The sequence below is a fragment of the Microcaecilia unicolor genome, chromosome 10, assembly GCF_901765095.1.
Source record: "Microcaecilia unicolor chromosome 10, aMicUni1.1, whole genome shotgun sequence".
In the NCBI taxonomy this organism is placed as follows: domain Eukaryota; kingdom Metazoa; phylum Chordata; class Amphibia; order Gymnophiona; family Siphonopidae; genus Microcaecilia; species Microcaecilia unicolor.
The window spans coordinates 6,398,208-6,413,317 of record NC_044040.1 but is presented as its reverse complement, the minus strand read 5'-3'; the positions used below and the strand labels follow the sequence as shown (position 1 = coordinate 6,413,317).

Here is a 15,110-nt window from a genome sequence, read left to right as displayed (position 1 = left end):
ACGCACTAGGGGACGAGTCAAAGACCAAAGATACTCGTTCTGTTTCTTGACTGGTGCGTCCCATCGGTACTTGGCAAATCTTCATTGAATGCCAGAGCACAGTCCAAGAGGTCAAATATCATTGACACCATCAACAAAGTCGTATGTTGGTCTCCAGGATCCGTCTAGCCCTAGCTATGTCTTTACCCTTGACTGTCAGGTTAGACAAGAAATACCACTTGCTGCCATCAACCACATTCCCAATGTCAGGGGCCAAAGAAATAACTCACCTTTGAAATGATATTCTGGTGACTGAATATTCTTTCCCGAAACTTTACACGTTTCTGTCATTTTATTCTTTCTATTTACTTCAACAGAGGGATAATTAATAATAGCAGAGCACTAACCTACCGCAATCTGCTAACAAATGCACTCCACTGATTCTTTATAAAACATATCATTTTTCAATTTAATCTTTTAAAACATCATCAAACCGTGTACTTAAACTCGCTATTGGTTTAGTGGATGTCACTTCCCCCGTGTAACCCTACTTGGAACAAATTAGTTTTCACATATAGTTCACCAGGTTATTGTCATTAAATCATCGCCTTGACCAGTTTATTTCCAAGGCAAATTGTTCGGTGTTAAACTGCTTTATACAAAGATAAAGCCACCTTGATAATCGCTGGGATATGAAAAGTAATGTCAATATTCGAATGGTTCAAATCTCAAAAGTCTCTTGCCATATCGACTGTAGTCAATCCAATATGATATCACACTGGATCCCTTGAATGACTGAGACTTCTTACGGGAGTAGGGTGTCCACCAAAACCTCCAGACTCCAGACTCAACACTTCAGTTGAACAAATACCGCTTCTTTCTGCCAGAACGTGTTACCAAACAACTTTCAGTGTAGCCTGAATCCATTAAAAAAAAAGAAAAGATAAACAACAAAATGGTTTCCAGATGACTCGTATGATGAGAGCACTGGTCTGTAATGGGATTTCTAGCAATCTACTCCTCTCAGATTTTCTTCTACCCCACCTCTCCCCCTTTCCCGGTTTTGGTCTCCGTTGGAATGGAGTCATGGTAATGCAGGTGTCACTTTTGAATTGACACTGTGGAACTAAATTTTAGAAATTTACAAATGCGATATCCTGAGCGGACACGTCTTCTTTTCTTGACGTGAAAAGTTTATTTCTAGAGCTATGACAGCTGCTTTATTTAAGACAGATTTCAAGATCTCGATTGCTGAAGCTAACAAAAAGGAATATGCAGTCTATGAGCAAACTTGGCCATCCCTATGAGAACTGACTAAATCCAGAGTAAAACAAGCAGTGTACATATAAACAGGAAATATTCCTCTACATCAGCAGTTCTTAACCAGTGTGTCACGACATACTCCTGGCGCAGAGGAGAGAGAGGTAGCAGGAAACCAAGCCTGGCTGCAGAAGACATGCCATACTCTTTCCCTGTGTTGCCTACAGCAAACCATTCGACACTTTCCCTGTGTTGCCTGCAGCAAACCATGCGACTCTTTCCCCGTGTTGCCTGCAGCAAACCATGCGACTCTTTCCCCGTGTTGCCTGCAGCAAACCATGCGACTCTTTCCCCATGATGCCTGCAGCAAACCATGCTTACCAGGTTTTCACTTCTGGTGTGCAGAACCACCAGAACTGAAAGGTTACTAAACATGATTTGCAGCCGACACAACAAGGCAAGGAGTGTGGCATTGGGGTTAATGTAGCCATGTCTCCTGTGACTGGACTTGGGACTTGCTGCCATTCTCCTCTCTGTGCTGCTGCCCTGCTGAACATTGAAAGTGCACATTGATGGAGGGGGGGGGGGGGGTAGAAAGCTGGACTATAAAGGTGGAGGGAGAGGGGACATAGAGTTGCTGCACCATGGCGGGGAGGGGGGAGCGAACAGGAAATGCTGGAACATTGGAGTCAAGGGGAAGGGAGAGGATAGAAAGAAATACTGGGAGATGCTGGGCTATAAGGCTGTAGGGAGGAAGAGGGCGGGGAGATGCTGGGTATGGTGAAAATCCATATAGGAGAGGCCATGGAAGATGAGTTAGAGGAAGATGGTGAGGACAGAGGGCAGATGTGTAGTAACAAGGAGTGGGTAAAAGCGAAAGGATGTCACAACCCAGGGTGAGCCCTTGGGCCACAGCCGAGTTGACTGGCTGGCTAGGCCCTGACCTGGCGGTGGAGAGACACCTGGACAGGGCTGGACTGAAGACAAGGTAGGAGCTTGGAGTCAGGGCTGGAGCAAGGCAGGAACAAGGAGCAGGGCTAGAACAAGACACAGGCAGGAAAAGGGGACAAACTGGTAAAAGGCTGCAACACACACTAGAGAACTCTAGGAGACCTCTATTGCAAAGGCACTGGCTGGGAGACAGGAACTTCCTTAACTACTACCAAACAGGAAGTAATGACATCAGCTAGCGCCTTCTTGCAGAGCTATAAAGGAAGTACCGGGTTTCCAGGAAGAACAGATCCTTCTTGGCTTGGAGACCACAGAGAACAGGTGAGGGGCGTGATAGTAACCCCCTTCCCAGACTCATGGGTTCATTTTTGAGGGAGTAAAGATGTTAGTGCCTAAAACTATGAGCATCCATTTAAACTGAGATATCAACTAAGCGTATTCTAAAATTGGGGCCTAAATCTAGGTGCCGATTATAGAATACGCTTAGTCAGCACTAATTTCATCACCTACGCGCGTACGTCAAATTAGAACTACTGCCCAGCTACCGTGTGCCCTGGGTGGTAATTCTAATTTTTACGCATGACCGAAACCTGCGGCAGAAAATAATTTCTATTTCCTACTGTGTGGCGCTAACCGGGCGGTAATTGGCAGGTGCACTCGCACTGCCGATTACTGCCCGGTTAACACGTGAGACCTTACCGCTAAGTCAACGGGTGACGGTAAGGTCTCCAGCCCAAAATGGACGCGCGCTGATTTTTATTTTGCCGCACGTCCGTCTTCAGCCAAGAAAAAGGCCTTTTCTGCAGGCACGCTGAAAAATGGACCTGGGTGCGTCCAATACACGCGCCTACACCAGCGCAGGCCATTTTTTTCGACACACCTTAGTAAAAGAGGCTCATTTTCAAAGCGCTGTGTAACTTTGTAAGTCTCGGTGCTTTGAAAATACGCCTCCACGTCTCCAGGGGGTGTTTTTCATACACCCCCCTCTCCTCTCTCTGTTAGCTTTACAGCATGTCTACAGGTTGCCTTAGCTTGTCGTGACTTGGAAGGGATACGGTTTTAGAATATACTCTTTTTCTTCCTCAGGGAATGCTGTGTAACAAGAACACTGATCACATTTCAAACGGCGAAGCCTTTAGTGGTGTAAATGATTGATGAGTGACATTTTTTTTTTTTGAGTCCTTTGGTGTTTTGTTGGAACTACATGTGCTGTGCTGTACAGAAATTCTTGGATTAGCTCAGCTCTTTTCTCAATCTCATTTCCTGACTGCGAGCTTTGTACTAGTCTTCTAAGACGACATACATTTTAATAATTGAGCGGGAGAGAGGAGTGCCACTGCAAAGATTTTCATTTCTCTGGGAGGTTTTTAAAGAGGTCCTAAGGCTACCCTTGGAAAACGAGAGCCCCTTTTACTAAGCCGCGTAGGCGCCTACCCTTGCCCAGCGCACGCCAAAACGGACTTACCGCCCAACTACCGTGTGTGTGGCTCTTGCGGTAATCTCATTTTTGGTGCGCGTTCGCTACGCACATCTGAAAAATAATTTTTATCTGCGTACGCGCACCAAGTGGCATCTCATGTGTGTAGGTCCTTACCGCCCAAATTCTTTACCGCTAGGTCTATGGCTGGCGGTAAGGTCAGAGACCCTAAATGGACGTGTGGCAATTTTGATGTCACCGCACATCCATTTCCGGGGAAAAGAAAAGAAAGAGCTTTTCTACAGGCGAGCTGAAAAATGATTCTGCGCGCGCCCAAATCCCATACCTACACTACTGCAGGCCACTTTTCAGCGCGCCTTTGCGAAAGGGCCCCTGAAAGCTGTAAATTAAGAATTGCCCAAGAGGAAACAAGATGGCCTTATAAATGCTTTTCCTTTTGTTTTCTTTTTTGTAACCCATTTTCTTCCCTTTCCTTACGGTCTGCGGCTCAATCAGAACTAGATAGTGATAGATAGATAGTGAAACAAATCATTCCTTAAACTACCCACCAAAATACACCTCTTACACGACCTTACCTAACACCTTCCATCTAAATCTTCTTTCACCTCTGCTTGTGATCGACTGTTTTTTAAATCATGTAACGGCGTTATCATATCTATACTCTGTAAGCCACATTGAGCCTGCAAAAAGGTGGGAAAATGTGGGGTACAAATACAATAAATAAAATAAAATATAACAGTATTTGTCATGAATGCTAATCCTAAATACTCTCTCCCTTCTTCTTTCTTCCCTTCCTAATCGTTACGCATTACTAACTGTGTCTGATATCCTGCAATGAACAATGTTTCCAAATCTATGTAAGCCATATTGAGCCTGCAAATAGATGGGGGAATGTGGGATACAAATGCAATAAATAAATAGATACATGGAATGCCCTCCCGCGGGAGGTGGTGGAGATGAAAATGATAATGGAATTCAAACATGCGTGGGATAAACACAAAGGAATCCTGTTTAGAAGGAATGGATCCACGGAATCTTAGCGGAGATTGGGTGGTGACGCCGGTAATTGGGAAATAAAATGGGAGCTGGGCAGACTTCTACGGTCTACGCCCTGATCGTGACTCAATAGATATGGATGGGCTTGAGTGTAAATTTTAAAAGGCTTCGACGTTAGCTTCAGAACTTTTAGTACAAGAACAGTGCTGGGCAGACTTCTATGGTCTGTGCCCTGAGAATGACAAGGACAAATCAAACTCTGGTATAAAGTATCACATACCATGTAAAATGAGTTTATCTTGTTGGGCAGACTGGATGGACTGTTCAGGTCTTTATCTGCCATCATTTACTATGTTACTATGTTACTTTTTGGGGTTCTACATGGAACGTTGCTACTAATTGGGATTCCAGAATCCTATAACTCTTTAGGATTCCAGAATCTTCAGAACTTATAGTACAGGAACAATGCTGGGCAGACTTCTACGGTCTGTGCCCTGAGAATGGCAAGGACAAATCAAACTCGGGTATAAAGCATCACATACCATGTAAAATGAGTTTATCTTGTTGGGCAGACTGGATGGACCATAAGGTCTTTATCTGCCGTCATTTACTATGTTACTATATGTAACTAAAGCTGGGATAAGATAACATGAGCCTTAATTTTCTTTGTCTGTTCTCTCCCAACTAAGTCCATTCATTATAGAAATAGACCCTGACCAGAACAAATTCCAGAACCCTGGCCATAAATCTGTCTAGTCATTTTTACAATTACCTTAGCAGCTGACCTAAGGAGCAGATGACCCAACCCAGAAATCAAGCCCAGGTCCTTCTTCATCAAGGCACCAGGCTAGCCCAGTAAATCCTGTCTTGAAGAGAGAGGGATTTTAACAAGAAAGAAACACGTCTATTTCCCATCAGTTATCCTAGAAAGATAATAGCATACAGAGTGATATCTACTCTGTTGGCAGATAAAAACCATTCAGGTCATCCATTTCACCTGGTAACCTCTGCTTATGCAGCTGTAATTAAGAATATTTATTTCCCTGTTCTCACTCATGGAGGTCTGGGTCCGTCTGGCCATTTGCAAGTGATCATTCTGTTCAATATCTTCATGAGTGACATTGCCAAAGGGTTGGAAGGGTAAGTTTGCCTTTTTGTGGATGACATGAAGGTCTGTAACAGACTGGACACCATGGAAGGAGTAAATAACATGAGAAATAATCGACAAAAAGTAGAAAGACAAGTCGAACGCTTGCAAGTTAAGTTTTAATGCAAAGACTTGTAGGAGCTAAGAGACCTGGAGGTTGAGGAGAAGAGGAGCCAAGGATGAAAGGCAGAGGAAGGCAGAAGGATGAGAACTGGAGATGGGGTGATTACAAAGGTTGAAATGAAGGATTAGAGAATGATCAAGGAGGAATAGGAGACTGGAAAAGAAATAAGAGGGGGGAATGTGAGGTGACAGTGGGAGATGGAAAGCTGGTAGCTGGGTGGGGGAGGGGGACTGAAAAAAGGCGATGGAAGTCTTAAGGGTGAGAGAAGGGGGAAGGCACAGAAAAGATAAATGGAGGAAAAAAGATGAAAGGGAAAAATCTTTGGCAGAGACAGATATAGAGCTGGAAGGGAAGAAAATAAGGTGAAAGACGAAACAGAAAATGGAAAAGGACTTAGGAACAGACTGTTGAATGAAAGCAACAACGAACCAAAATTGTCTTTGTTTTATTGTGGGACATAAGAATGAATAACTAAATAAATTACTTGGACAAAAAGAGACCAAGAACAACATAGAAAACGGAAATGATTGGCTGCAGCAAAAGTACTTTAAAACATTTCTTATTTTGAGTTTTGTTGTAATATGCCAGCTTTGCTAATGTGTATTTCTTGTAGTTTAGTATTTTGCTCAGTACAGGAGGAAATAAATTTTCTTCATCGTTGCACTGCTCACAGTCTGGTTTCTTGGGGTTTGTTCCGCATAATTCTGTTAGAAATACTAGCCTGACCCTTAATGGACTATGAATTAACATTAGTAAGTAGTTTTGATCTTTTAGCTGTCCGGTTTGTTCTGTTTTCACAGAAGGTGGTGTATTGTGATTCTAGGGTGTGGTGTAATATTTGCAGTGCTGCCTTTTCATAGGTAAGGTTTCTGTGGTCTGACCCCTGGAAGTTATAATAGTTTGGTAAACTTCTACAAGCCCAGAACCTGTAGACCATCTGCCCCCCCCCCCCCCATTTAAGAACTATATGCAAGAGAAAAAGGCAGGACCTCCCTAAATAAAAGTTCAGTAGCTGGAGAGAGAGCTTGAGTCTTTCTGCCATATCATTCCTAGTGGTTAGGGTGGTGGACTTTGGTCCTGAGGAACTGAGTTCGATTCCCGGCACAGGCAGCTCTTTGTGACTCTGGGCAAGTCACTTAACCTTCCATTGCCTGCCGCATTGAGCCTACCATGAGTGGGAAAGCGCGGGGTACAAATGTAACAAAAATAAAATAGATACTATTGGAGATTCTACATGGAATGTTGCTACTATTGAGATTCTGTTGCTACTATTGGAGATTCTACACGGAATGTTGCTATTCCACTAGCAACATTCCATGTAGAAGCCTGCGCGGCCACATTGGTGATCTGCAAGGGCCGACTTCTAGTGGAATAGCAACATTCCATGTAGAATCTCAAATAGTAGCAACAGTGGAGGAGTGGCCTAGTGGTTAGGGTGGTGGACTTTGGTCCTGAGGAACTGAGTTAGATTCCCGGCACAGGCAGCTCCTTGTGACTCTGGGCAAGTCACTTAACCCTCCATTGCCTGCCGCATTGAGCCCTGCCATGAGTGGGAAAGTGCAGGGTACAAATGTAACAAAAATAAAAAAAAATTCCCCCATCATTTTTCTACTGTTAATTACAATAAGTTGTTAGCCACATCGAACCTGATCTATTGGGATAATATGGGATATAAATGACATAAATAAATGTGTTAAAACCTGCTGAAAACCTAGCCATGCTAAGACTGAGCTTCTTATCTTTCCCCCTAAACCAACCTCTCCTCCTCCCCCATTCTCTATTTCTGTGGATAACACTCTCATCCTTCCTGTCTCATCAGCTCGTAACCTTGGGGTCATCTTCGACTCTCCTTCTCTGCACATATTCAGCAGACTGCTAAAACCTGGCTTTGATGGGCCATTGATCTGAACGAGCTTGGTGCATCTTATGTAGAAATGGTTATTGTTGGTTTTTTTTGTAATTATTATGATCTGTGCCTTGAGGGTTGTTTTACAACATGGTCGACTGGATCTGATATTTGTTCTTTGTTTTCTACATAATACTCTCGTGTATTTTATAAACTGCAATAAATATAACATGAAAGGAAGCAGTCAGAGGGGCCGTTTGACTGAAGTACAGGATGTTTAGGTGCAAAATCTGGGTGCAGGGAACATGCCCGGCATCTGCTCTGCTTTTACTGCGCAGGTCAGCCGCTTACCCCAGAGTCTATATATGGCACTGAATTATCCGCACGGATCCATGATGCACGCACAACAAAATTAACTAACGAGTTATCGAGTATGAATTGATACTATAATTTGAGTGACGTCCAGTGAACTGTATCAGATAAGTGTTTGACAGATGTGTCAATGTGATTAGTTGGTACTTAAACGAATATATTTATTATGTCTGTTTTGATAGTTTTTACTTTTTATGACACTTCTTATTATGTATGTAAATTTTGTTATCTGCTTAAAATTTATGAGATAATGTGGGCTATCAAAATGTTAACAATTTACAGTCATTTACAACACATTTACTGCTTTCTATTGTCTGGCTATGGTAAGCTTATGTCTCTCTTTCCTTCTCAGGAAAATGACAAGGTGTATAGCAGAATTCACAGATTCCTCTGACAGGAACCATCATGTGAAAGCTTTTACCAGTGGCGTAGCCAAGGGTGGGCCCAGACCTATGATGTGGCTGGCAGGGATTCCCAAGTCCCACCAGTTGAAAACTCCCAACAACTGCCCCTCCTGCATACCTTGTAAATAGCAGATCTTCGCCTGCAGCGAGCAGCAGCTGATACGTACTACTCACACCAGCCCCACAGCCTTCCCTCTGACGTATTCCCGCCTATGCGGAAACAGGAAGTTGTGTCAGTGGAAGTGTATTAGTTGCTGCTCACTGCCGGTGAAAATCTGCTATTTAAAAGATATGCGGGAGAGGGGGGATGTTTTGAGAGACCATATAGCATGCAGGTGAGAGAAGGAGAGGCCAAATCACCTGTGGGATGGGGCGGGATTCTTCTGCCCACCCATCTTGGGCCCAGGCCCACCCAAAATTGGGTGTCTGGCTACGCCCTGGGCTTTTACTACAGTCCTGTCTCCATAGGCCAGCTGAGCTGGGTTTTGAGCTGGTGGCTTAGAGGTGTGAAGGCTTCTGTGACCAGTCCTTTCAGCCTTCAGCCCCAACCACTGTCTTCTAATGTTGAACACTGTATTTTGTAGTGACTAAATGCTTCTACAATAAGTTTTAAATAAAGTGGTGTTTTCTAAAAACAGACAGGCATGGAATAGATTCTTCAAAGAAAAACCATGGCTGACAAATTCAAAGAGACAAAATTAATGCTTGATAAAAAATCTCTCGCTGCTCTGCCAAATCAACAATCCACAACATGCAAAATTAACAAAACTAGAATGCACTTGAAAATGGCCTGAAATGTCTTTTTTCCCCCCCGTTTCAGGATTGCTGGTGATACAGCACTATGCAAAAATATTCATGAGTCAGTCAGCGCTCAGATCCGGAAGAACTTTGCAAAAAGCAAGTGGAGGGTAAGCAGCATTTCTTCTGTATATTATAACGTGAATTATGCATTCCGTTGTTTGATTTCACTTGTACTTTGATCTCCTGAGAGATTCATGCTGCGCTTTTTGCCAGAATAATCTCACAGGGGCACGACCTGAAATATCTGACACAATCGTTTGAAAACGTGAAACTGACAGTGGAATGCAATTTATTATTGATTATTAGGATTTATTTACCGCCTTTTTGAAGGAATTCACTCAAGGCGGTGTACAGTAAGAACAGATCAAACATGAGCAATAGGCAATTAGAGCAGTAAAAATATTCAAATGTATGGCATAGTAGACTACTTACAATGTCAACACAATACATAATAGAACATTTTAGTAGACAGTGTAGGGTATAAGCAAAGATGGAACATATAGATAGGTAAGAGAGTAAGAGGAGTTAGAAAGTAAGGCGACTAATTTAAAGAAAGTTGCACATGAGGTCAGGGAGGTGATTAAATATTATCTCAGTTAGGGTAGGAGTGGATAAACATTAATATTTTTTTTTCAATTTATGAAGTTTATTAAAACATACAAAAAGTGAATCCGTGTCAACGTCAACAGAGGAGCCCAACACTCTCTGATCATAACCTCTGAGAATTTTACATTCAATCATGAATTTGTACCACAACCTTCCCCACCCCTATTTTCTCCCCTTATTTATCCCCTACCCCAATCCTTCCCTCCCTAACACCTCCCCCCCCGTACCCCGCTCCTCCTTCCATCTAAACATTAGTATTTATTTATTTATTTATTTGTTACATTTGTATCCCACATTTTCCCACCTATTTGCAGGCTCGGTGTGGCTTACATAGTACCGTAAAGGCGTTCGCCAATTCCCGTATGAACAAATACAGTAATGTGGTAGAATAAGGTTTGTTTGTACAAGCACATTAGGGAATCGTAGAGAGGAAGAGTTATTATATGTCCATTACGAGCTTTGGTTTCGTTGTGTTGCAGGGTTCAGGCATTTAAGTTGGGTCGGTAGGGTAAGCCTTTTTGAACAGGTTAGTTTTTAATGATTTCCGGAAGTTTAGGTGATCATAAGTTGTTTTCACGGCTTTTGGTAATGCATTCCATAGTCGTATGCTTATGTAGGAAAAGCTGGATGCATAGATTGATTTTTATTTGAGTCCTTTGCAGCTTGGGTAGTGGAGATTTAGGTATGTTCGTGTTGATCCTGTTGTGTTTCTGGTTGGTAGGTCTATGAGGTCTGTTGTGTATCCCAGGGCTTCGCCGTAGATAATTTTATGAACCAGGGTGCAGATTTTGAAAGCAATACATTCTTTGATTGGGAGCCAGTGCAGTTTTTCTCAGAGGGGTTTGGCGCTTTCGAATCTCGTTTTTCCAAATATAAGCCTGGCTGCCGTGTTTTGAGCGGTCTGAAGTTTCTTTATAATTTGTTCTTTGCATCCCGCATAAATTCCATTGCAGTAGTCTACATGGCTTAGTACCATTGATTGTATCAAGTTGCGAAATGTTTCCCTCGGGAAGAATGGTTTCACGCGTTTGAGTTTCCACATTGAGTGGAACATTTTCTTTGTTGTAGATTTCACTTGGTTCTCTAGTGTGAGGTTATGGTCGATTGTAACGCCGAGAATTTTCAGGCTGTCTGAGGTAGGGAGGGTATAATCTGGGGTGTTTATGGATTTGTTCATATAGTATGTTTACTTAAGCACTTACAAGTATAATCACATTTAGTCTAGTAAGATATTCCTAGAATTTCTGCCCTATACACCTTAAAACAAACAGACCTTTTGAAGTACTTTATTATTGAAGGGCTAAGGATGTGATCATGTTTCTCTTCACAAATATGCCTTAACAAAATGTCAGTGCAAAGCTCCTGGGACAGTTGTCTTCTCGCTCTGCTCCTCTGAGCTTTTTCTGCAGTTTGTCAGTTGTCTTGTGCTCGGCATATTCTAGCCTGTCATATAATCAGGAAGAAAACGTTGAATTAAAGTTATATGAAGTTCAGTATGTTATTTGCCAGCTGTAATACCTTGTATTAGACTAGTGCATGGATTATCCAAAATGGCAGTTTACAGGAGCTTTTGAGACCACGGAAGACCCAATAAAGTTTAAGATTTGGTCTGAAAAGCTGCTCTGCAACCCTGTCTTTGGATAATCCATTCGGCCAAATATGGTGACTAAAACTCTTTACTACTACAGGAAGTCTAGTGGAGATGAAAACGGTAACGGAATTCAAACATGCGTGGGATGTGCATAAAGGAATCCTGTGCAGTAGGAATGGATCCTCAGAAGCTTAGCCGAAATTGGGTGGCGGAGCAGGTGGGGGAAGAGAGGTTGGTAGTTGGGAGGCGAGGATGGTGGAGGGCAGACTTATACGGTCTGTGCCAGAGCCGGAGGCGGGACTGGTGGTTGGGAGGCGGGAAATACTGCTGGGCAGACTTGTATGGTCTGTGCCCTGAAAAAGGCAGGTACAAATCAAGGTAAGGTATACACATATGAGTTTATCTTGTTGGGCAGACTGGATGGACCATGCAGGTCTTTTTCTGCTGTCATCTACTATGTTACTATGTTAAAAGCAGTTGGTCTTATCATATTTACACTAGAATTTTTAAAGAGGTGAACTTGTTATTGAATTAAGAAAAATAAGATCAGACCTTTCTCCTCTTCAGGAAAGGATCAATATGTAAAGCGATCAGTTGTGGAACAGTCTATTCTATGACAGTTTGGAACGATTAACCTTAGGTAAATAATGTGGAATTTATTTTTTCACAGCAAGCATTTAACGCCACTGCGGTTGTCAGGCATATGAGAAAATTGCATCTCGGCAGCAGTCAGGATAGCAGCAGTGTATCTGGCAGCCTAAGTCCCAGCAGCCCACTTCCAGATGGAACAACTCGAAAAGATTGTGAGTACAGGATGAGAAAATGCCGATGTTAACAACGGTTTTATCATTTGCCCTGATAGACCTGTGACTGTGGCACACATCTCGGCATACTTTATGGACCTCACAGAAGGAAGTGCCAGATCTACTAGAAATATATGGTAGAAATTTAACCCGTAAATAATTTGGACTTCCAGAACTTTAAATATCAGTATTCCACCTTTAAACGTAGGCTGGGATTCTACAGGCAACCTGTGGAGTTGACGGAGCACCAACTGAGCATGATCAAACCAGTCAAGGCCAAGTAGAGTCCTGTTATTGTTACCTACATGTTGCTTTGTTAACCCCATAAAAAGTGAATTACAGTAAGCAAACACCCCATAACCAGGGCATGGATGACTGTAGCAAGATTAGTAGTGGCCAAATACAAAAATTAGAAATAATTCTAAGCTAAACAAATGAAGATCTTGCTACATTTATAATATGGGGCACCATCTCTGCGATCCATTGAAGGATAACCCAAAAGTCCCATCCCCCCCCCCCCCCCCCCCCCATTTCCTAAACTCCAACTATACCAGCGAAGAAGATGGGCCTACCCATTCTCAACCAGTAGAACTATACTCTGTGTGTCTGTGTTGGGATATTGTCCTAAATCAAAGTTTCTTCCACATGAGGGCTTGGTGTGAAGGGTCAAGAGAAATGGCAGAGTCAAGTTTTGTCTGCACTCTGTTGGGTATTTTTTGTTTCTTTCTTTTTTAAAGAATGCACTATCCTCTGAGCCTCTAAGGCTGGCTAAACTTTCAGCCCAAAATAGAGGCAACCAAATATGGTTGAACATTCACCAAACTTTATTCACCTAAAACTGAGGCTGCTGATTAGCCATTGACTTTCTTTGAATATCAGTCCCTTTGTAATCAGATTTGATGTGAAAGAATTAACGTGACAATGCACTGTTCTGCCTCTCTATGTTCTGTACATTGTATTTGAAATTTAAATGATATTTTTATTAGGGCTGCAAGTTAAGCGCAGTTAACGCTGATATTAATGCATTATTAATCGTGGTTTTAAAAATTAATCACGTTGCGAGTCTCCTCCAAATCTCTCTTCTCCTCTCTTCCATTCCCAACCCACGTCCTTGGTATGATCCAGCATTCGCCCACCCAACCCCCACCCACACATACACTGATCTTCCTTAAAGGTGGTCTTCTCTTTGTCTCCAGCAGTGGCCTGGTCTGGCTTTCCCTCTGACCTGTCCTGCCCATGCATAAAGAGGAAGTGATGTCAAAGGTGGTGGGTTGGGCCAAAGGAAAAACTTTGGAGCAGGCAGCATATATGCAACACAGCCACTGCAGGAGACCAACAGAAGACCACCTTCAAGGAAGACCAAGCGAGGGGATTGAGAAGGGGGTAGATGCTGAACCCCGAGTGAGGTGAGAGGAGTCAGCTGCAGACTCACGAGCAGAACTGGAGGGGCCACCGGTGGAAGCTATGGCCAAGGTAGTGAGCTCTAGCAGACCATGAGAAGAGCTTGGTTTATGTCACTGCTCATGGGGATGGAGAGGATAGAGGAGGAGATGCTGGACAATGAGGGAGAGAGATGGAGGGATAATGGATCTGGGAAAAGAAGAGAGGGAAGAAAAGAAGAGAAAGGGAGAGATGTTGTTGGATTTAGGAGTAGAAGGGAGGGGGATTATTAGTCCTTGAAGGTAAGAGGGATGGGACTTGATATACCGCCTTTCTGTGGTTACAATCAAAGTGGTTTACATATCATATGCAAGTACTTATTTTGTATCTGAGGCAATGAAGGGTTAAGTGACTTGCCTAGAATCACAAGGAGATAAAATAAAATACCTTTAATTGTGCGATTAATCACAATTAAAACATTTTGAATCGTGCAATTAATTGCGATTAAAAATTGTAATAAAAATGCAGCCCTAATTTTGGTTTTGTGTGAATTTTTGTAAGGAGGGATCTTCTTGCTGATCCCACCCCCTCTTCTATAGCCTCTATGAATTTTATTTTGCTGATTCACTGTCTGCCAGGGAAGGTTTCATTCACTTTTTTGGTCCTGCTGAAGATAGGTATCCTGTGGTTATATTGCACTGAGTAACTTTTACTTCTATTGTGCTTTTTCCCTAGGTTTGTCCCCGTCCACTCCCTGTAGTTTTCTGTCTGCCGTTTCTTCCTCTTCCTCAGGCATCTCTTCAGTGGGAACAGAACAGAGACCGAGGCCAGCCACAGTGGCCACGGTACAGACGGGGGGCAAGTGACCAGGCAAGGAGGTGGCATATGGCGTTTCACCTGAGTCGTGCACCCAAGGACCGACGCGAAGAGAAAAGATTTTTTTATGGCCATATTTTATACCGCAGTTGAGGGGGAAAAAAACCCGTTTCATTTATGGTAACTGCAAAGACTTCAGTGTCACCGAGTAAACGGATTTAACAGTATCTGGTGCTGTGTGTAAGAGTCTAACGATCTTTAACTGTGGGACAGTCATTTCACTTGTTTTCTTCTAAATGAGTTATTCTGTTTTCAGCATGGGTACGGTACGTACGGTATATTTTTAGTAATTAAGGTCTAAACTGGATTATTTAAATATTAATGTTTTTTTCTCTCTGGGAGATCTCTCCTTTTTCTTTTCTCAAAAGGTTAAGTTTGTCATTAGCTATTTTTATTAAGAAAACATTTAAGCAAATGTTTCGCAGTCTTAGGGTTTGTTTGTTTTTTTTTAAATACATAAGATCACAAAGATGTGCAGAGTCAGCAGTGCCCCTCCCCCACCCCCTCTACGCTCCACTTTTCTTTCTGCAGGTTAG

The 15,110-nt window shown here is 42.7% G+C and overlaps 1 protein-coding gene across 1 annotated transcript in view; it reads left to right on the top strand.

The window, feature by feature from the left end:
• CAMK1D (calcium/calmodulin dependent protein kinase ID) overlaps window positions 1–14,910 on the top strand; it is a 310,716-nt gene extending 295,806 nt beyond the window's left edge. Inside the window, exons 9-11 of the mRNA XM_030216962.1 lie at window positions 9,338–9,425; window positions 12,186–12,318; window positions 14,434–14,910. Coding sequence (XP_030072822.1) covers window positions 9,338–9,425; window positions 12,186–12,318; window positions 14,434–14,564 — 352 coding nt within the window. The 3' untranslated portion in view covers window positions 14,565–14,910. The remainder of the gene's footprint in view (window positions 1–9,337; window positions 9,426–12,185; window positions 12,319–14,433) is intronic.
• Window positions 14,911–15,110: the final 200 nt, after the last annotated feature.